General features: G+C 44.3%; 1 protein-coding gene across 1 annotated transcript in view; it reads right to left on the bottom strand.

The window, feature by feature from the left end:
* Positions 1-22,815, bottom strand: part of Ror1 (receptor tyrosine kinase like orphan receptor 1) — a 380,915-nt gene that overhangs the window by 32,707 nt on the left and 325,393 nt on the right. Inside the window, exons 5-7 of the mRNA XM_008831069.3 lie at positions 5,216-5,343; positions 2,893-3,210; positions 1,204-1,449 (exon numbers count right to left, since the gene is read on the bottom strand). Of these exons, the coding sequence (XP_008829291.1) occupies positions 1,204-1,449; positions 2,893-3,210; positions 5,216-5,343 (692 nt within the window). The remainder of the gene's footprint in view (positions 1-1,203; positions 1,450-2,892; positions 3,211-5,215; positions 5,344-22,815) is intronic.

Genomic DNA, 22,815 nt, shown 5'->3' on the forward strand with positions numbered 1-22,815 from the left:
AAATCAAAAGCTAGGTAAAGCAAGCAATGTAGTTTTTCTTTAGATAGTTTCTGTGGACCAGCTTCTAAGCCTAACTTCTTTTTGTGACTTTTTCCCCCTCTCAGCAAAAGACTATCAAAGCCCAAATCTCTGGGCTTGTCCTTGAATCTTTCCTTCTTTTATATTCCATATCTGACCCATCAGTGACCCTGTTATCTCCAGTTTCAGAATATACCCCAAACTTGCCCACAGGCCATTGCCACCTCCTCTCCTCCTCCTGCCAAGATCTCTCCGTTTCACCCCTGGATTAGCGGCTTCCCGAATCTACTCTTGCATCCTTCCTACAGCCTGGTCTCAACCAAGTTGCCAAAATGACCCTTTAAACATGTGAGAACATGTCAGCCTTCTGCTGAGAGCACTCCAGTGCTTTCCCATGAACTCAGCGCTTCCTTCCCATGAGGCCTCCAGGTCACTCCCTCCCTGGGTCTATTACCTCATCCTTCCTCCTCCTCCTTCATCTTGCTCTACGCCAGCTTTTTGCTCTTCTTAGATGTGCTAGGCCACTCGTGCCTCAGGGCCCTGCCTCCCCCATGTCCTGATAAGTGTGTGTGTAGTAAATTCACAACTAATCTCTCTCTCTCTCTCTCTCTCTCTCTCTCTCTCTCTCTCATAATAATTTTCTATGAAAGGAACAAACTAACACAGTAACTCCATTTTCCTTTTACACAGCTATATGCCTCTGTACTGTTAGTGGAGGTGACAAAGGCCACAGTTTACTAGACTGCCCTTGATGACTGGGCATGAAGGGGGTGAATGGTTGCAGATTCATCCTGCCTTGTGAGTGATCTCAGTGACACACAGAGAACAGTTTTCTTTCTGCTTCCAACACATCTGCGTGCCAAGAAGGTTGCTGTGCCTGTGGACCTCTCCGGAGAACACCTTTTCCACAGGAATGACTGTGATTGGCTATCTCACCTGTGCCTTGAGAGCAGTCACCACAGTCCAGTGGCTACAGGAATAAAAAACGGGCATTCCTTGAGAGTGTGTGCTGGTGCCCACCAAGGGAGCTGTGTGTAGAAACAGCCAGGCTTAGCTGCAATGGAGATGGTTTTGGATCTACAGAACATGATCAATTAAATCCACACTTCTTTAGACCTCTCCTACAAGGAGTGGGGACATCTGAAAAATGACTGAATCACATTAGAGGCAACGACTTCTATTTACCACATGCTGGGATGTCACAGAGGTCGGACTTAAAGTTTTCATCCAAGGTGAAGCACCACGGAGCTTCCTTCTGATTGCCAGGGTTGCGGCAGTAGGAGTGGCCTCCGTTGAGCTCTGGGAAGCGCAAGGCGGTGAAACTGTGCGTGTGGGGGTACTGAGAATTCCACGGCTGACACTGGCGCCCCGACTTGGTCACACTGACAGTTCCCCGGTAATCCACACCTGTGCTGTTGTAGCACTTGTGATCTGAAAAACACGGAGGAAATGCCCAGACCGCTAGAAAGAAACAGACAGGCCTTCGGTGTTCCCAGGCAGCATTTGGGGTGTGGGGTGTGGCATTCCACTGACCTTGGGGCCCAGGGCCTGTCTGCTGGTCAGAGGAGGTACCTGCCACTCTCCCTGCTTGCTGGGCTTGGACCAGGGCCTGTCTTGTACTCACATTCCTGGGAGGATTTAAAGCTTATACTTCAGGACTAAAACCAGCCTCTCCAGTATTTTTAATACTGAATATAGAAGAAATGGGAACTGGGGAGGGACCTGGGGACACAGGAGGAAGTTCCTCAAGAACACTTCAAGGAAGGTTCAAGCCAAACTTTTCCTTCCATTCTGACTGGGGCCTTGGGAACTTTGTGATAGTTCACAGGAAACGTCTACTAGGGGCAGTGCATTCTGTGTTTCAAGCAGGTGTCAGGGCTGTCTGTGCTGATGAAGTGGACACCCGTGAAAAAGCAGGTCATCTTCTATGGTCCTACCTGAACACAGGGGAACCTATAAAGCAGAAATAAACACTATACAATAACTAGTAAAATAGTATTAACTATCACATAAAACTAAAACATTACCAATGAGCTTAATTCTAGAGGAAAGGGAAATGGGCAGGGCAAATCTATTGTCTGGTGGTGGTGAGAGGGCAGAGACGGGGACAAGCCTTTGTATATATTAAGTTGTGGTACAATATACACACCATGAAACTGAACATGAATGCACTTTGTACCTTCCCAAGGTTGTACAACATCATTACAGGGTCTCAGGACAAGTCTGCTATCCCCAAAGGAAATCTCATATCCATCAGGCAGTCTCTCCCACTACCACAACCCCTACACTTGGTACCACCAATCTGCTTTGTGTCTCAATGAATTTGCTCATATTGGACATTTCATAAAGGCACTATGTAGGGGAGGATGACTTTGAACTTTTGATCCTGCCACCTCCACTTCTTGGGTGCTGGGATTACAGGCGCATGAACCACCCACTCAGTTTATGCAGTGCTGGAGATGAACCCAGGGCTTTGTGCATGCTAGGCAAGTACTCTACAGCTACATTCCTAACTCCTATTGGGAATAGTTCTATTGTGAACATTCTTATAGGAGTTTTCATTTGAAAACCTGTTTCTAATTCTTTTGATTATACACTCAGGAGTAGAATTGCTGGGACATGTGGTAATTCTGTGTTTAAGTTATTGAGAAACCAGACCCAGTATTTTTAAATCATCTTCACAAAGCTTCACTTACATGACTTTATCTTCTCTACCACAGAATGCTCAGGCATGGTACTCAAACTGTTGGAAGATAAGCTATCACTGTGCACCATCACTGTTCCAGCAGGAACAATGACTGTGGTCAAGGTCATTTTCACTGTGCCAGGGGCTGCTGGCCCTCAAGACAGCATGGGTCAGAGGCTTCTACTTACTCTTATTTATAGGGTCTGTCATGGGGATTCCAATCCGGATGCAGTTTGCAGCTTCTGGGCTCTCTGGCTGTGGGAGATCCTCACAGTTTGGCAATTTCAGTCTCATCAAAATCATGGGATTTGATCTTGCAAAAATGTACTCTGTCTGACACAGGACGTTTTCCAGGATTTCACATTCATCACGACACAAGTCTCGAGGCTTTGGGACCGAAGAAGTTTCGTCACAGTATGGGAAGGCGTAGTGACACAGGGAAGGAATGGCGAACTGAGAACACTTGTCAGATAAATGGCTGGAGGTGCCGATCATGGTGAAGGCAGCTGAAAAGCAAACACAGCTATTAACTCGCAGAGGCCAGGGTTTCTCTCCACAGTGATCCAGTGGGCAGATACCAGAGAGAAGCGCACTGGGGGGAATCTGCTGAGTGAAGCCCAAGGGCTGAGGAAAGGAGATTCATTTCAGATGTTTAAGCAGTTTACTTTCACTGGCTTGATAAAAAAAATCATTTTGACTACAAAGTTAAAAAAAAAACAGGATTAAATTACATATGTAATATTTCTTTACAAAAAGAATTAATTAGGTTAAAGTATATTATACTCCCCACCGCCCAAGCAACAGAATCTTGTGTTTCATCTGGCACTTTTTACTAATTTTGTGAGGCTCAAACATCTGACGGCCCCAGGTCAGAGCTTGCTTCAGGCAGGGCCCGAGCCCTCCCTGTGTTGCCGGATGGCAAGAGTTGCTGTAAGGCTTTGGGTAACTTGCTTCATTTCACTGCGGCTTGAATACTTTCTATTCCATCTTTGGAAAATGAGGCAATGCACTTGGAAGTTCTCAAAGACCACAATTCAATTGTTCCAGTATGCATCACAGGAGATCAGTGGCCCTTTAGCCTAACCTCACACTCTGTAGGATATCCATACCAAAAACACTAACCCCACAGGCCGCCCATGAGGCTGTTTATACTGTTTCCCAATGTTCCTCGGGACATTAAGCCTATAGCATATTAACAGCATTTGAGAATCTAGGATTATAAAAGTCAAACAAGTTTGGGAAATGCTGGGTCAGATAATATTAAATGGATTTTTAAAAAACAAAATGAAACTGTAATACTTTCCGGAAAGCTAACCGAACATATCCAAAAGAGGGTTATTATAAATTGGTTACCAAATATTTATATCAAAGCACCATTTATTTATGTGAATTCTTATTTAAAAGTGTATTCAAATGTTCTTCTACTGGGTGGAAACATGCCTTCAGCCGCTCCTTCCTGTCCGATGTCTGCTCTTGGTCATGAAAGCCTGAAGGCTTTGGTGAAAGGCAGCTCTACCTTCCTGTCTCTCCTTCTTTTGGTTCAGCAGCTCCCCGAGCTTCCTCTCAGCTCCTTTGAGTTCCTCAGAGAGCAGAGTTTCTCCAACTTATGCTTCTTCTGTGGGTTTATTCATGCCTCTTTTAAATCCTCAACTTGCAAGATAATAGCTGCATGTGCCTCAATACAGCTATGCAAAAAATGATTTGCTATGTATCTGAAATTCAGATATAATTGTGCATCCTGTGTGTGCATTCGATACATTTTCAGCCTTTTGAAAGTCATCATAACATACTGCAAAGGACACATGCCACAGAGACAACAACCACACTTGTGAAAGGGGAACAGGGCTGCTGTGATCACCAGAACTAGGTGCAAAATGGTGCGCGGGGACCTGTGCCACCTTCACTTGTGTGTTAGAAAGCACTTCACTGTTAGAGTGCCCTCAAAAACCATAAAATGCCAATTAAGGAAAATGAATGGTAAAAGACTGACAGGTAGCACAGGGGAGACCTCGTGAGCCATGTTGCTCATCACTCACCTCCCAAGTGAAGAAGTGATTTTCATAGAGAGCAAGCAATTTCCCACAGTCACTTTAAAGACAGCCCTGGGGTTAGTGGCCAGAGTTCCAGTTCCAGTTTACTCCTTCCCAGTCCCCTTCACACTGCTTCCAAACATGAGCCCCGTGAGGGCAGAGACATACCTGGCTTACATGCTCTTATTATCCCCAGAGCTCAGGCCAGGACCTAGCACACTGAAAGCACTCAATAATATTTATTGAGTGTTTGCATGAATGTGAGATTTCTTGAAGCTTCCTTTTCCTCTAAGAGTAACCTCTAATAAATTATTTTAATGTAAATTCCAGAGCACAGAGGTCACATCTCCTGCTTCTTTGTGATCCTACTCCCAACCCCCATGCTTAGCCTAATCCCCTGTCAAGAGAGAAGCCCAGTAAAACTGTTCGTGAGAAAACTAGTTATGTGAGGAATAAGGATCATTTCTTTGATGTCACCTACCTGTGATCTGATTTTCTATTTCCCCCTGCATGTGCAAAGACTCCATGTAGACAGTGCGGTTGCCAATAAATCGTGCACATGCAATCCCTCTGTATGGCTGACAGAATCCATCTTCTTCATACTCGTCTCTTAAAAACAAAGCACAATCATTAGTCATGCACCGCCTACAGATGCCATTGGCTCTGACTGCATGTTCCCTAAATTGATCACTAGGGGGGGCAGTTGGGCATCATATATGAAGACTGAACTGTGGAATCAAGCTTTTGCTCTGTTCTCAAAGCATCTCTTAAAACATCTGTTGGTCACGTTGGTCAAGTTTCCTATACCTCCAGAAAATCACCCTGAAGCACAAAATCAGCCTTAAATGTGGGACAAAGCTCTTTTATTTTCGCAGCTGGTGGTGGGCTGGAAGATGATGTAGCACTAAGAGTCAAGAGGAAGTGAGTTGGAAATCTGGGCACATGTTGTACAGTTTTTTGTTTTTTAAGTACAGATTATTTCTGCTCCATTTGCTACAAAGGTATGAGCGCAATGGTGGCAAGATTCACTCTAACTGACATGTCAATTAGGAGATCCATGGGGTAGGAGTACTGCAGCTGAGAGGGCAGGAGAGTTGGGTGGCTCCTCAGTGGGTCAAGACCTGTTCTGTCTACCCGAAACAGAAGCCAGGGCAAGCCACAGACCAGTAAATTTGAGATCAGCCATTAAATTCGAAGAAATCTAGAGAAAATAGCAATGAAAATCTTGCCTTTCTGATGGCTAAAACTCTAAAAATAGCCAGAAGAATTTTGCTGCTTCCAAATTGAAATAATAAATGAGAGTAGATTTTATCTTGAAGACAGAGGGATACCACATGGTGACAAGATTACTGCAATTAATGGGACAGGAGACCTGAATCCAAGATGGCCACACCCTGCCACAAGAGCCCACACAGGTGGGCATAAGACACAGAGATGGAACAAAGACAGACCTCTGTCGCATGGAAGGCTGCCTGCCATATTCGTGGGTTGACTCTGATGTCGATTCTTCTCCTCTGCTCCCCTGCATGGTCAACACCCTTCTTTACACGGTGTTATTTGCTAATATTAGGTTTCTTTTAAGGTTAAAAGACAGGGGACCAAAACACTCTTCCTGTATACAACACATGAACATTAAGCAGGCTGGCCCACAGGCTTCTTGTCTCTAAGATAGAGGTCATAACTGAACTCTCTGCCTTACAGGGACAAGTCATATGATCACATCAAATAATATAAAAGCTTATTTATTTAGCAGTCCTAGTACTGGAACCCAGACACTCATGCAATGCTAGGCAAACACTCTACCACTGACCTGAGTCCCTGGCCCTATTTAATTTTTTCAGAAGTGTCTCACTATGTTGTCCAGCCTGGCCTTGAACTTGCTATCATTCCGCCTTAGTTCTCAGTGACTGGGAGCTACAGGCAGGTACCACCATGACTGCCTACTATATAAGTTCTTTGACAGTACAGTGATGGCATATTTTTATTAATGAAGTATTTACAATGATTGCAGAAGGCATAAATTCAAAAGATACACATTTACTAAGCTCCACTTTGTGCCATGGCTGTGGGTAGAGCTGTGGCACTGGACATCCCCGCTTGTGCTTATAGGAGGCTAGAGGGCCCAGAATGCCTGCAAACCAAGAGAAAATATTGGATAGGAATCATTTTCTGCCGTTTCCTACTCAGTCTCTAAACCAGTCAGTTGAAGAAGTCAATTGATGAAGATGGGGGAAGTGTATTATGTTTAGTCCTGAAAATAGTATGTATTGCAAAGTCTTGAAAACTTAAACCTTTATATACACAACAAATGAGCCCACCATCTACCTGACATAAAGACATTGAAATGTCAGTGCTGCACAGTCACACAAGCACGCCGTGTGTTTACTTTCATAAATCCTACAGTAATGCTGAAGCCCTTTTGGCTTAAATTTTACCTGCGTTGTAAAATTAACGCAACTTTTATTGGGTAACTAATACCATAAACCTATGGGGAGAAAGAAGGCTCTCAATGACCTTGAGTTGGAGTGCAGAGACCAGAATCCACCCCCACACCACCACTGCTGTTCCAGACCAGGGTTTTCTATCCCTCCACATTAATGGAGCTTGGACGCTTAAAAAGTCCTTAGGAGAACACTTCTTCCTCCCCTACATTAAACTCTCAAGGCCTCAATTTATATCTCTTGGGAGGACAAAACCTTGGAAATACCCCCAGATATAAATCCTTAACCTACTGGGAGTTCCCATATTTTATGTGTGAGGCTTAGACTAAACTTCTTACCACCTTTCCAGTTCAAGACTCCTTAAAAGACTGAATATTTTTTTCTTTTTCAGAATAAAGTGGAATGCAACTCCTCGGCTGCCCATTTCTAATCAATCATTCAAAGCTTCAGATGTGCTGAAATTTTCTATTATGCCCAGAATTCCTGCCATTCTGGCCAGTCTTGGGGGGGGTGGGGGTGGGCAGGGATTTTTAAAAAGTCAAAGAAACAAAAAATAAAAACAAAACAACCCCAACCAGTCTGTAATGTCATTTTTCGGGGAGTAACTCTCAGTCCCAGCTGCTTGTAAGACTCTCAGGGACCCTCAAGATGAGGCTTAGCTGGTAAAAGCACTTGCTTCCTGCAAACTGGACCACCTGAGTTCCACACAGAAACAAACATAAAGGTGGAAGGAGAGAACAGATTCCATAAAGCTGTCCTCTGACTATACTGTGCACACACATACCCACGCACATCACACATACACAGATTATAACAGAAATATTAATTTTTAGATGAAAAGCGTCTCCGCAGGAAGCTTTGAAAAAACGCTTGGAGCTCAGCCACCACCTCCCACCTGTGAGGCCAGGCTGTTTGAGGTTCAGCCTCGGGAATCCGCTTTCCTCCAAGCAGCACCCACAGGGTCCTCTCCTTTCTAAGGAGAAAACATTCCAGTTCAGAGAAGTGAAGTGACTCAGAGTTGCAAAGCAGTGGAGTGAGCAGAGCAGCTAGGACTAAGATTGAAGATTCCAGCCCCAGCCACTTCATCATGTCGTCAGGGCTGTAACTGTTGAGACCCAGTGAGGATGAAATCTTCCTATTCACAATTAAGACTTTATTTTGCAGGAGCTGTTGTGGATTTCATATAAAATAGATATCAAATCATTTAACAGACAACAGGCTTATGAAGGAGGAGGAACGAATACGCCCATTTCTTAGAGTTGCAAAGCAGTGGAGTGAGCAGAGCAGCTAGGACTAAGATTGAAGATTCCAGCCCCAGCCACTTCATCATGTCGTCAGGGCTGTAACTGTTGAGACCCAGTGAGGATGAAATCTTCCTATTCACAATTAAGACTTTATTTTGCAGGAGCTGTTGTGGATTTCATATAAAATAGATATCAAATCATTTAACAGACAACAGGCTTATGAAGGAGGAGGAACGAATACGCCCATTTTTGTCAATGAGAAAGCCCAAGTTGGGAAGACACGAAGAGCCAGGGGCATCTAGCTCTGTGCTTGTCCACACGAAGCATCTGTGGTCCACACATGTGAGAAGCAGCTGCGGGGCTGCTCCATGGCAAAAGCCTTTCTCCTGACCCACAAGTTCAAGCCACTTTCTTCCTTTGCACTTTACCTATCCTAGCCTCTGCTCCTCCAAGGTATTCTAGTTAAAAACAGGATAGCAAGGTGGCACAGCGAGGGCACTCCCACAGAGTAGAGACCATGATCCACTGGGAAGCAACAGGCATTGGGAAAGAGCACTGGGCACACGTTGATCATCACTGCTGGCACCAGCTGCTGCCACCCGGGATGTTAGGTGACTGGCTGCTAGGTGATCAGCACCTTCAAGTGTCTCTCAAAGGTCATTCATGTCTCCAGCCTCTCAACCTTCCCTGTTCTCTGGCAGAGCACACCAGGTTTTGCCTTTGGCTGCCAGGGCTTGCCCTTCCCCAGTGGGAGGTTGGTGGGGCACTGAAGCTGCACAGGGAGAGGGGCAGTAGGTGGCGAGTCCCTCCAAAATGCTCTAGGGCAAAAGAAGGCAAGGCTTCCGAGGAGGGTGGAGATGGAGATGATCTCCTGTGTGCCAGTGTGGTCAGGATGCCAGCCTCCTTCCCTGACTGGCCAGCCTGCTCCTGTGGCACACAGGCCTCACTCTTGCAAGTCTCAAACCACAGTGCCCTGGACCGTTTGGGTGGCTTGGACTGTGCACTCCCTGATTCCTGAGATGCCTTCTGTCCTCTTTGCACCTTGAGTGCCTTATCTTTTCCAACCAGCCACATCCTCCAAACTCAACTGAGAAAGTCAGTCACTTCCCCCCAGCACCTTAATCAAATGGACCCCGATTTCTGATTTCATAGTATTGCCATCTGTGCAGTTCACCCTGGCCATGACCACTGCAGGACTATAGCAGACTATTCTGAGCTGGCCCACTCTCCAGACCATCTCCATCCCAGGAACACTCTTTAAACTGGAAAGCATTTTTTTTTTCTTCCTCAGAATAGTAGGGACTCTGGAACATCTAATAGACCTGATTGCGGAGTTGATTCTTGCTGATAAATTTCACTCCTAACATTCCCTTTTGGGGGTTGGGGATATGGCCAGTTAAAATGTATCCTCTTCTTAGTGAGAAGAAAATGGATATAGAGGTATTTTGCTAACTCTAGAGCATAAGTGAAAAGATTGATCACATGCAAAACCCTCTACAGCACACAACTTACAACCATCTACAGCAGTCAAAAGTGGAAACAACTTAAGGGTTCATGAGCACACCAATGGACAGACAAAATTTGATAGGTACAGAATGCAACAGTATTGAGCCATGCAAAGGAATGAAGTCCTGAGACGTGCTATAATATAGAACACACATTGTGTGATTGATAGAACACTGGGAAATGGGCAGTTCTACAGAGACAGAAAACATGTTGATGGTTGCCAGAGGCTGGGGGCCTGAGGATTCCCTAAGGGAGGCATAGTAGTCACTCAACATTGTAGACAAAACACTAAATTTCTCACTTCAAAACTACTTTTTTTTTTTTTTTTCGGTCTTTTTGAGACAGGGTCTCGCTGTAGCCCCAGCTGTCCTGGAACTCACTATGTAGACCAGGCTGGCCTTGAACTCACAGAGATCCACCTGCCTCTCCCTCCCAAGTGCCGGGATTAAAGGCATGCTTCACACCTGGCTTCAAAACTAATTTTGTATTATACAGAGTTCACTTTAATTAAAAAACAATCTCATTTTTTCCTGAGGACAAAGATAGGAAAACTTTGCCTGGGGGAGGGTGATGACTGGTATTTCAACCTTGTAGTTAGAAGAGATTTCAGAGGGTGAATAACTGTGAATCCTTACCAGGGTTAATCTGATAGAAACACTGACAGTACACAGATATCAATAGGGGTCTCTGCTCTGAGACACATGTTGAGGGGTATGACTTCACCACCCACACAGCACCTCATGGGATGGACTGAAGGAACTAAACACCTAGCACCCCAGTATTTACCCCCCTCAGCCTGTAACAGGCTGCTGCAAGGCCCTGAGATGAAGACTAAGCTGACACCCTTGGTGGAAGGTCACTGCACTAGGTGGAGACCAATGTCCCTGGGCCTGCTCCATCCAGGGAGTCAGCATGAGGTGAGTATTTCCTCTCCTGTAGGGAGTGGCTTTTTCTTTATTCAAGAAAAAGAAATTCACCAGTGAATGCTTCCTCCATGGTGACCATCATGGCCCTGAATGGATGCAGATGAACCCTGTGACAGACTGCCAATCATGCCCCCCACTAACCTTTTAACCAATCAGAGCTCTTGGGCTTGTGTGAAGCCTCCCACCTGAGTGCCACAGTCTCTCTTGGGAAGTGTATTCAGATCACATAAAGTTGAAAATCAGCCACACAAAGACAAAAACAGGCAAATGGAATCCCATCAAACTAAAAAACATATCAAGAAAATAATCCACAGAGTAAAAAGACAGGCACAGAGTGGGGGTCGGGTATGCCAAGGATTCATGAATGGATTAACATCCAAGATATATAAGGAACACAAACAGTTCCACAGGGGAGAGGGACCAAATCATCTAATTGAAAATAGCAAATGATATGAATAGGTATTACTTTTTAAAAGATATGCAAATATCTTTTTTGCAAATACATGCAAAAATAATATAACTAATCAGGGATATGCAAATCATATCTACAGTGAGGTGACTAGAGACCAAATCTCTAGTTAGAATGAGTCTGAACAAAAAGAGAAAAATAAACTCTGGTGAGAATGTCGAGTAAGGAGAGCTTGCACACACGATTGGTGGGGATGTAAATTAGCACATGCCATACGTAATAATACTGAGATCACTCAAAACTAAAGATAGAAATCTCACTGCTGGGCATACATCCAAAGAAAAGGAAATCAGTATGTTGAAGAAATATCTGCACCCCCATTTTTACTGTAACACTATGCACAACAGCCAAAACACAGAATCTTCTAATGCATGAATGAATGAAGAAATGTGGTAGATGTATATAACAGAATATTGCTTGGTGATAAAAAATGAAATTCTGTCATTGCGGCAATATGGGCAGAAGTGAAGGACACAGTATTAAATAAAGTAAGCCAGGCACATGGCATGCTCTTGCTCCTGTGAGGAAGCTACATGGGTTGAGATCACAAAGTAAAAGAATTGTGGTTGCCAAAGGATAGGGAATCAGTGATTGGGTATAAAGAGCGGCTAGAGGGAAGCAGTTCTAGTGTCCTATTGCACAGTGGGGTGACTACAGTTAACAGTGACATTGTATAATTCAAAAGAGCTAGAAGAAAGGATTTTGACTATTCCCAACACATCACTGAAGATTGATATATGAGATTCAGGGTCCGGTACTTACTGATTGATTCCTGCACATTGTATATAAATGTTAAAATAAAATGGGGTACCTCGTAAATATGCATAATTATGCCAATTAAAATCATTTTAAGAAGAGGGATACATGATCAAACTACAAATCCAAGTAGAAGATGCATAATAATTCCAATATAAATAGAAGATCATCAGACACAGAATTTAGGAAGCAGTTATAATCAAGTGTAGTTTTCAAGGTGACCACCTATCCAAAATTATCTTCATTTCCCCAAGAAGACCTGGAGCCTGACATGTCCTCAGTAGGCTGGCAACCAGAAGGAAGTGGCATAATTTAAGTGTTAGGGGCTTTAATGGCACACAAATGGGCATGGAGATCTTTGGTGAAAGGGACCTGGAGTGGTACAGACAGACAGGGAGCAAGTGGTTGCGGAAGGAGGAAGGCCAGCAGCCTTGAGGGAAACAGGGCATGCCACAAGCAGACTCTGCCTTGGGCTCTCTGCTGAAGGTGACAGGTGAAATATGTGTCCCTAAGTTATCTCAAAAGCTCTGCTTTCTGAATGTGGGCATCAAAGAAAGAAATGTGTTAACCTACCTGACCTTTAAGGTCAATGTTCAAAGTGAGCCGTTTCAAGGCCTGTCAGCCCAGAGGGTCGATTGCTTACAAAGGAGACGTACGTCTATAAGGCTGGGACCCTAACTTTCCCTGTGGGTCATGGGAATGCCTTTGTGAGTACAGCAGTTTTGAGGTGACTGTGCCTATACTCTATCTCACATTATGGTTTTTTGCTTTAAAAAATTAAATCGAATTTCAAGTTTTTCAGCCCCCTCTTGGCCAGGAACCATTAAAACAAACAGAAGAACACTGTTCTGCCACAGTTTTCAGAGAAACACGTCACAGTGACTGCGTCCAACTCAGCGGTGGGAAGGCACTGGCTGTGCTTCAGGGCAGGGCTGGGACAGCAAGGCCGCACTGCACTTGGAAGGCGAGCAGAATTCCCCAGGCTTGTAGCTCACAAATGTAATCCAAAGGAAAATGAGGCATGTAATATATTTAGTTCCTATTTAAGAACACATTTGAAATCTAGGCCTGCACTAGGGCAGTATTTATAAAGCAGGAGAAACAGCTAATAACGAGAAGCAGTGCACTCTGCCCTCTTCAATTTTCTGAGGTTTGTGTGGTCGGGGGCACCTGCCCCTTCTGAGCAGTTCTTGAATGTTTTCAGTTTTCCTGCTGTGAGGAGCTCCTTCACCTCTGAGGTAAGGCTGATGCCAGGAAGGCAGAGGTGCCACTTGGAGCTCCCAAGTGTAAGCCCCCGAGTTCTTGTCAGAAACCCTTTGCACTAGCTTTAGCACATCTCCATTCAAACAAGCCCCTAAAATCTCCTACTGAGGATAATGAGACTTTGGAATACTATGAAATTCACACGCGCACCAATCTGGGCAGATTTCCAACCACGAACGTTACTAGGATTGATTTGATTTTTTCCTCTCTTTTTGTTTTATGCTTTCGGCCATGGGCTGGAAGAACTAGGCTTGTGGAAAGAGTGGTGAATGGAATTTAGGGACTTCTTAGGACAGTTTTAATGTCATCTTACTACTCAGAAGTGGGATAAAACCCACTCCTCAGTTTTATTTTCTGTTTTATCTCAACTTTGTCTCCTACCCGGCTGATAGCAGCCACGGCAGGCTTCATTCAAAGCAACGGAGAGTTGAAGGTGTATTCAGCCCCTAACCCCTCAGAAGGCAATAGAGAGGGACCACATTAAACACAGAATCTCAAGAATGTTAAGAACGGAAGAGACAGCCTTTTCCTGGCCTGGGGTGACCTGGGAAAATGGTCTGCTGCCCTCTTGACTCAGGACACCCCACAAAAACCATGCAGTCAAGAGGTTCAGAGTTTTTGTGTTCACTTTAAGAACATTTGTGAAACTGACCCAGGCCCTCAAAGTTTTATATAGTCAAAGTGTCACCAAGTATGAAAGGCATCATTTTTACACAAGCGATGTGTGCCACTCCAAGGGACCAGTAGAGTTGGAGGTGTGCCCAGGTCAAATGGTGGGGCTGGACACAGTCAGTGGCTTAAAAACAGTGCTGAATTTTTGCTGCAAATACTTAAAATGGAGGGGACTGTTGAGTTTTAGAGTTTGGATGTGCAGTCTCTGGTCATTGAACACAAAACACCCAAGCTGCATGCCAGCCACACTTGAACTTGAGGTCCCTGCCACACTGAGATGGTCCTCACTGGAAAGAGATACGGAGAGAAGGCCACACAGAAGAAAAGATATCCCAGACTATACCAAAGAAGAAAACACCTTATAGCACAGGCACAGATTCAGCATTAAATGAAGGCAACGAAAGTGAAAATAGTGTTAAAATGGGTTAATTTGTGATGCACGGAGCGGGAATATTTCAAGCAGTGTCTGTTGGGCAAGGGGTCTCTGGGATGAGTTGTGAACTCTGGTGAGTTCTTTAGGAGAAGCTAAGAAGGGGTGGGAATGGAGGGATAACTGGGGTGGGGAAGTGTGAGCAGGAGGCACTACAGAGGCCATGGGTCTTGGCATCCAGGTTCCAGCAAGAGGATCTATGCAAGGGCCAGTGCGGAAAGACTGAGTTGACAGACTCAGTCTCTCCCATCTGTTCTTCCCTCCTCTTCTCTCTCCATCCCTTTCCTTTCCAGCCACCAGGTTTCCTGAAGCCAAGTGTTGAGAGTTCAGAAGAGGCACCTGCTTGAGACTGGGACAGCTTCTGGAGGAGGTGACAGTTTTGAAGGAATAATTCAACAGGTCATAGATTACATGGCATGCTGGCCCAGGGGAGGCAGTGGTCAGCTGGTTTAATGGAAGTAATGGGGAGAGGAGATAGGCCAGTCCAAGACAGCAAAACAGGGTCTTAGCTTGGGGTGTCTGAGGAGTGGAGAGGTCCAGCATTCCATTCCATTCTTTGTAGACTTACATTTTGTCTTTCAAACTCCCCTGCAATCTTTTTTGTTTGCTTGTTTTTTTTTTTTTTATGTTTCATTTTGTTTTTTGACACAGGGTCTCCCTGTAGCCCCAGTTGGTCTGGAACTCACTGTGTAAATCAGGCTGGCCTTGATCTCACAGAGATTTGCCTGCTTTTTTTCTTGATTGCTGGGATTAAAGGCCTGTACCACCACACCTGGCTTATACAATCTTTTTTTTTTTTTTTTAAACATAGTTTTATTTTGAACTTACTATTTCAAAATGGTAGCAAAAGGGAGGGACTGGATTCTGTCCTGACAAGAAGGTGCTAGCTCAGAGTAACGGTAAGCCGGGGCAGACATAGTGTCCAAGATGATCAGCTCTGCTTGAATGAAGGGCAACCATGCACTCCCTTGGGGGTGACGAGAAACCGTCTCACTGCAGATCTGAGCCATGCTGCAGGTGGCAGGGGAGATAAGGGTGGAAGGAGACCATCCCTGCAGGCAGGCACATGCCTGCTTACCACCTCAGAGTCCTCATTTGAAATGGGAGTGTGTAGGGCTCTAGTCCAACCTTCCCTGTGGCAGGAAGAACCAAGAGAAAGTGGCCACATGGCTTCACCAAGCCCATCACATGGTGAGACTGGAAAGACACTTTTTAGCTCTGGGGGCTTTGGACTAAGCACATAACCCTTCTGGACCTTGTCTTCTCATCCATAAAACAGGTAATAATTAAAAGAATAATAATAATGATAATTAAAAGAATGATATGAACAATGTATTTGTCTATGGCAGGTACATACGAGGTACCAGTGCCCCTTTGTTTTATCTACTCTAGAGATATGCACTGGCTTACCTGCTTTGTGCCACACTAGGAAAGAGGAAATGGACACATACTTCCATCTCTGCACTGATTCCATTCAGAGAGTGTGATAGTTAATATGATTGTTAACTTGACAAGATATAGAATCACATAGGAGACAAATGTGGCAAGTCTGTGATTTGCCAAGGCTGGATTAATTGTTGGGAGAAGATCCACCCTAAATGTGGGCAGCACCATTTCGTGGGCTGGGAGCCTAGACTAAATAAAAGAAGAAAGCGCTGAGCACCAGCATTCTTGACTATGGACACAATGAGACTAGCTACTGTAACCTGCTGTCATAACTTTCCTGCCACGATGGACTTTACCCTCAAACTGTGAGCCAGAATAAACCTTCCTCCCTTAATTTGTGCTTGTCAGATGTTTTGTCAGAGCAACAGGGAAAGTAACACGATGGTTAGCTGGTGGCGCTAGCTCCCATTCCTTTTCTATCATTTGCTACCTTGCAATTCCTTCTCCTCTTACCCAAGATTGTCCCTCTCGAAGCTGTGCATGAGTATAAACTCTGGGCACAGCTTAGGGTCAAAAGTAGGCATGGTTTATAATGTCAGAAAGAGCCAATGAAAAGGCCAAGTCTTAGAGGTCGGTATTTAAGAGATGGTTGGACAAGCTCCCAACTTCTACCTTTTCGTCTCCTGTTACAGTGGCTGGTCCTCTGTGCTCCATCCCAAGTCCCAAACATGACAGCAGCATCCACGGTGTGGATCCCACACTTTACCTACTCATATATTTGTCCCTCCACTGCCTCACCATCTCCCCTCCTGTCATCTGCACACAATCAATACACCAATGAGGTGTGGCAGCTCTCATTTTAACACAAATTCTTACCAGTCTACTGCCTTGCTCAGTTGACTATTTTTCTTCTGCCTTTGATAGCAAAATTTCACTTAAAGACAGTGACTCCCTCCAGTCTCTCCAGTTCTCCAGACTGGCTATTCTTCTAAATGAGCATCCCCTTGTCCCTACTGAGCCAGCAGCAGCCTTTGACTCAGCAGACCCTCGACTCTTCTTTCATAAGACACTCTCTTCCAGTTGGCTTCTGTTCTCTCTGGTTCTGTCTTTCTTTTTTGGTTTACTTTGCTAGTTCAAGATTTTAGTCACTGAGAGCTAGGCTCAGGGCTCAGGCTTGTCTATGCTTGTTCCCTACCTCGTCCCCTCATTTCTTACCTTTAAATAGCCATGTCTGTGCTGATGACTCAAATTCCTATCTCCGGCTCACACCACCCTGATCTTCAGCCTCCAGTCTTCCACTTGAATGGACTTCAAGTTTAACGCGTCTGAAGGTGAATCTTTATTTCACTCTAAGATGATGCTTAGCCCTTCCTCATCCAGTAAATAACTTGTTCCTTCTAAGGTAATGAAAACTGTCTGTCTCCTACCTCTCCTTTACATTTTCTCTTACACCCACATGCACAGCATCAGCCTGTGCCCGCCACCCCCCACCCATCTCCCTGGATCTGTTTTCCTGCTCAATTCTGGTTTGGAACACCATTCTATTTTTTAAAAAAGATTTATTATTTTTATTTTATATGTACAAGTGTTTTGCCTGCATGTATGTATGTGCAACCATGTGTGCAGTGCCTATGAAGGCCAGGAGAGAGCATCTGATCCTCTGGAGCTGGAGTTACAGATAGTTGTGAGCTGCCATGTGGGTGCTGGAAACCAAACCTGGATCCTCTGCAAGAGCAGTACTCAATCTTAGCTACTGAGTCATCTCTCCAGCCCAGACCAACATTCTCCCTTCATGAATCTTTCCAGAAGCTCTACAGCTGACTTCTTCCACTTCTGGTACCTTCTCAAGGTCTCCCTCCCACCTTGGTCTGTCCTCAGTGCATCAGCAGCTGTGTGTGTGTGTGTGTGTGTGTGTGTGTGTGTGTGTGTGTGTGTGCATGCCTGCGTGCATGGGCATGTGTGTGTGTCCTCTTAGGACACAGACCTGCTCACATCTGTCTTCTGCTCAGAGGCGTCCCTTCTCAGCTATCAAAACTGTAATCTTTACAAAGCCCTTTCACAGCCTCCTGCCCCAGCTCTACTTCTCTCCAGTCCGTACACAGTTACAGTCTGATGTTCAGGACTATAAGCCACACTCTGAAATGACACATCGCTTATTGTTCATGCACAAACTTCATGGGAACAGAAACTCGGTCATTACTATCTTCCTAACGCTAACTACCTAGAATAGTACCTATTAAATATCAAGTTGTTGACAAAAGTAATTATCTAATAAATGAATTAAATCTTTCTTTAGTTTTGGTTTGGTAGAAGCAAAGAGAGAATCTAAGTTCATCTAGAACCCTAGATTTCATGGTCAGTTTTTTACAACTGCACCCCAGCTATGCAGTTTCTCATGCATCTAGTTTTTCTCCACAGAAGATACAGAGGGGAGATGGCCTTTAAAAGCAGCAGGACTTTACCCCAGTGATTATATTCACTTACAAAGTGCTCCTTGGATTTGCCTGCTCCTGACTCTAGTCGCCTCTCACCCCAGCTTGCTCAGCACTGTTCTTCGAGGGAGCCGCTCTCCTGGTCCACCCTCCAAAGGCCACCAAAGGTCCCCCTACTGCAGCAATCTGTGTCATCTCTGAGGCTGAAGCCTTCGTAAACCACATTGCCATTCTTAGGTTCTTTCTTGAGTGGATTTCTTAGCTCATTTGGTTTTCAAGTTAAAAAGTTTCTCCTCCTTCTATTTCACTTCTTTTACTGTGCCTTACAAGTCATCAACATGCCCTTTGGTGCTAGACCTTGCTAGACATTAAGACATCACCTTCACTTTTGCTGTCATTTGTAATCACACCTAGGCATTTAAGAAAATGACATGTTGCTCTAAACTGGAAATAAGCAAGAAAGCGAAAGTAAGATGCTTATTATATTCCTGCCTCGTGCCAGACCCTCTCAAGGTAGATGGTAGAATTCACATTTCGTGGTTGAAGGAAATGGGGCTCAGAAATTAAGCCTCTTGCCACAGACATTAAGTCTTTCTTCATATTTCCTGCTGTTTCTACTTTAAGGAATATTTATTTCCTTTTCAGCAATATAAATGAAAATATGTTCTCATGATTTAGTGAGAAAGAGACAACACAAAACAAAACTCGCGAGTTATGCTTTTATGTCAGTGATTCTGCGTGCTTAGATGAGGAAGCAGTTCAGATGGGAAAGTTTGATTTTATTGGATTTCTCATCCTCAAACTTGCCCAGGTACAGTGTGTTAGAGCATATAGACCAGGGAGCTAAGAACTTGTAGAGAGGGCTAGCCGTTGGTAACCGCATGATGTGTTCTTTCCAGCCGAGCAGTGCTCAGACTCAGAGGAAGGAAAAGATTGGGTAAAAGAAGTTGAAGAAGGTTTTCTGGAGAAGAAGTAGGGGAGATTTCTAAAGGCAGAGAGAGAGAGAGAGAGAGAGAGAGAGAGAGAGAGAGAGAGAGACAGAGAGAGACAGAGAGAGACAGAGAGAGACAGAGAGAGAGAAGAGAGGAGAGAGAGACAGAGACTGAAAGATCCCTCCCATGCAGTCTGGCTTGATTCATGATCCCTCCATCCAATGAGGATTGTTCTCACTCCCAGAAAATGACAAGAAAAATGCTGGCCAAGTAAGTCTCAAGCTTTTCTAGGGCATTACCTAACTGAAGCAGGATGCTGGGACTGAACTTGGCACTGTTGAGTGGAAAAGTCACTGGGCTGGAAATCAGAAGAGCACAGTCTTGCTCTCATTTTGGCTGCCACCAAGGCTATTTGCATCAACGTCGCTGAGGTCACTTACCCTCTTTTGTCCTCAGCCACTCCATGTATGTGCCATGGAATCTGAACTACATATGTTCTTTCCAATTCCAACATTTCATGGTTACTCTAGCTGAAGTGCTCAGCACATCCCAGCAAGATGGCTGCAGCTGCCTCCTAGCTCGCCTCTCTGCTTCCACTCTGGGCTCTGTAAACTCATCTTCTGGGCTGTGGCAGAAGGGACTGCCCAGTGTGTAGATGAGTCGCCTCTTTCTCATAGCTGTTACTGTGGCTCTTGACTGCAAAGTTCCCTGATGACAGTCTCACCACATCAACAGTGATCATAGGACCTGAGAATGGCCAGCCTCAGGCATATCTTAAGCCCCATTCAGGCCTTGACACACAAAACTGGCTTGCAGTTGGTGAACACACCATCTAGCACAGACTTTCCCCTCAGTTATTTCCTTCCAGGAAGTCCACCCTCACCTTTCTCTACCTGTCTCAGTTCAGTTTCAGTTCAATGTAGCCTCCTTGAGATGCCTTCCTGAAGCCTCCAGTGGTCCATAAGAAGTGCTCTCCAGCATCCCGCACTCACTTTGTTCTACCATGGTGACCTGTTGAGAGGTCTGTTCCCCAATCAGGCAGAATGCTCTTGAAAAGCAGCAGCTGTTCTTTTCCTTTGTAGTCCTAATCTACCCCAAGTCTCACTCTCAGTAGAGCCTAATACACACAGTCTGGTTTGCAAAAGGCATCAATAAATGTTTATGAATTTTTACTCTATGCTTCTCAGTGATGGTTACAAAGACCTCTGCCAAATTCCAACACCATCAACCCTCAGCAAGCCCTCCTTGGAATATTGTCCCAAAGTGGGAACAATACAGGCCCCATTACCAATCCTTAAGTGTACTTAACTAGCCCCCCAGGAGCCAGCCCTACATCCTCACGTCAGTTCCTTTCAGAGTTGGCAGGTTAAAAGCAGGCTCCCCGATCTTCACTCCCCATCCCTGTACTTATTTTTCTAACAAGAAATGAAAGGGCTTGCTAGTCCCTCGGGTCCAGGTTGCTGTTATACGAGGCTCACAGCACAGAGTCGTATCTGACTCCGTGTGGGTATTATTTTAAGCATTACTAAACACCCCTAACCTATCAACTCCAGGCTTTGTAGTCATTTCCAGTTGGAATGTTTTTAGACTGAAAAAAGGCAGGTTTGTGAAAAGACATAAACATCTCCGGTGAAAGGTGACATATGTTTTCTCCCAGTGAAAAGTAAGGTACTCCTCTAGATTCTGCAGTCTTTGGACAGTGCATAAAATATATCTCTTAGGTAATTAATCTCTTGGCAGGCTTTGAGTGAAGCAATTATCCCATGTTTTTCTTTGTCATTGTTCGGAAGTTTAACAGTGCATCTATCTACTCAATCCCTGTCTAGAAGTCAAAGCCTGCCTTGAAACCTCAGCAGCATGCATATGTAAAAACACTTAGTGTTCACACGTTTGATTTAAATATTGACAAATTTTTTCATTAGAACATTAAACCCTTAGCTTTATTCATCTTAAATGCTTTCCAGGAGAGCAACTTCCCTTCTAGAATGGCTCCTAGTAACTCAATATAAACTTTGCAAGCAGGAGAACCATGGGACATGGTAGTCTATTGTGTTCCTATTCTGTGGTGAGGCAGCTGTGACTAGTTAGGAACCAGCACTGGAAATAGTCTTTGGAGCTTTCTTGGCAGTTTTCGTACATCGTTATTCAATATGAACTGCAAATCATATGCTCATAGTTAGGAGAATGTCAGGAAACTCCTAGTGTTCATGCTTTGTTTGACAAAGTCATTTGAGCAGAATTGGAGGACAGAGGCATCTAACGCTGGGGAGAGAGAAGCAAAGAGCACCTCTCATTGCCGTCAGGTTTGGAGAAGCTGGTAATTCAGTCCACTAGGACAAGAGCACAGCTCCACATTGATGGACTTGCATTCCTACATCCCATAGTCTTGATTAGTCCAGGATGTGTGTCAAGGCTACCAGAGGTCTGGAAGGAAATGCAAGAAACATGTTCCCTTCCTGCTTACGTTGGCTCAATTGGGCTTTAGATCAGGGTCAGCAAGCTGTTTACTTTCCCTTCTTTTACATTTCTTTATTTATTATTTATTTTATATATGGAGGGGTACACATGTGCCATAGCATGCACTTGCCATGCACATATGTGAGAGTCAGAGTACAGCCTTTGGGAGTTGGCTCTTTTCTTCCACCACGGGGGTCTTAGTGATCAAATTCAGGTTCGCAGGCTTGACTGCCTACTGAGCCTTCTTACCAGTCCCAAACTGTTTATTCTTAATCATAGCAGCAGCTGAGCAATGGCCCTGGGGACAGAAGCAGGAATAAGGCAAAGCCTAGGGAGAAAGGGAAGAGCAGAAGGTGAAGGAAGGGAAAGGGGGTGGTGGGGAGAAAAAGGGAAGGAGGGAGACAAAGGATGAAGTGTGACAGAAAGAGGACATTTGAGGTGAGCATCATATCTCCCAATCCATCTAGACATCTAGACATTCTGATTTAAATTGGAATTTTCATGGCTTCCTTCTACTTCTCTCTATTTTATTTATTTATTTATTTATTTATTTATTTATTTATTTATTTATTATTTACGTGTGTATGTGGTATGTAGAGGTTAAAGGACAATTCATAGGCGTCAATTCTCTCCTTCTACCATAAGGGTTCCAAGGATTGAACTTAGTGGCAAGTGCCTTTTTCTGCTGAGCCAGCTTGCCGGCCCTCTATCTTTCCTTTCTTTTTTTAGTTTCTTCAGTGCTGAGGATCAAGTCTAGGGCCTCTAGCATACTAGTAAGCACTCTACTACTGAGCTACATCCTTGCACCACATTTTTCAGACCTGTAAAGGAGTTCTCATTTTGCCCTCCATTCTTCTACAATTTAATTTTTTAAGTAGCTGTATTTAACATTCAGGTTGTATTTCATTATTTATCAGAAAGCTGATAAACATTCTTGTATCTGAATCTTTATATATAGCTATGATTATTTCTCTAGGCTAAAAGTAATAAAGGGGGATTGTTTTCTTAGGTAAAAGACATGCAAAAGTTTACGTTTTTTTTTTTTTTTTTTTTTTTTTTTCTTTTTTCCAATTGGCTTTCTGGGAAATTTTTTTTAATTAATAAATCTTTTACCAAATTTGGAGAAGATTTTCTTTTTTTTACATCCCACCAAGAACTTTTTAAATG

This window comes from Nannospalax galili, unplaced genomic scaffold, assembly GCF_000622305.1.
Source record: "Nannospalax galili isolate Female #2095 unplaced genomic scaffold, S.galili_v1.0 scaffold553, whole genome shotgun sequence".
Classification (NCBI taxonomy): Eukaryota; Metazoa; Chordata; class Mammalia; order Rodentia; family Spalacidae; genus Nannospalax; species Nannospalax galili.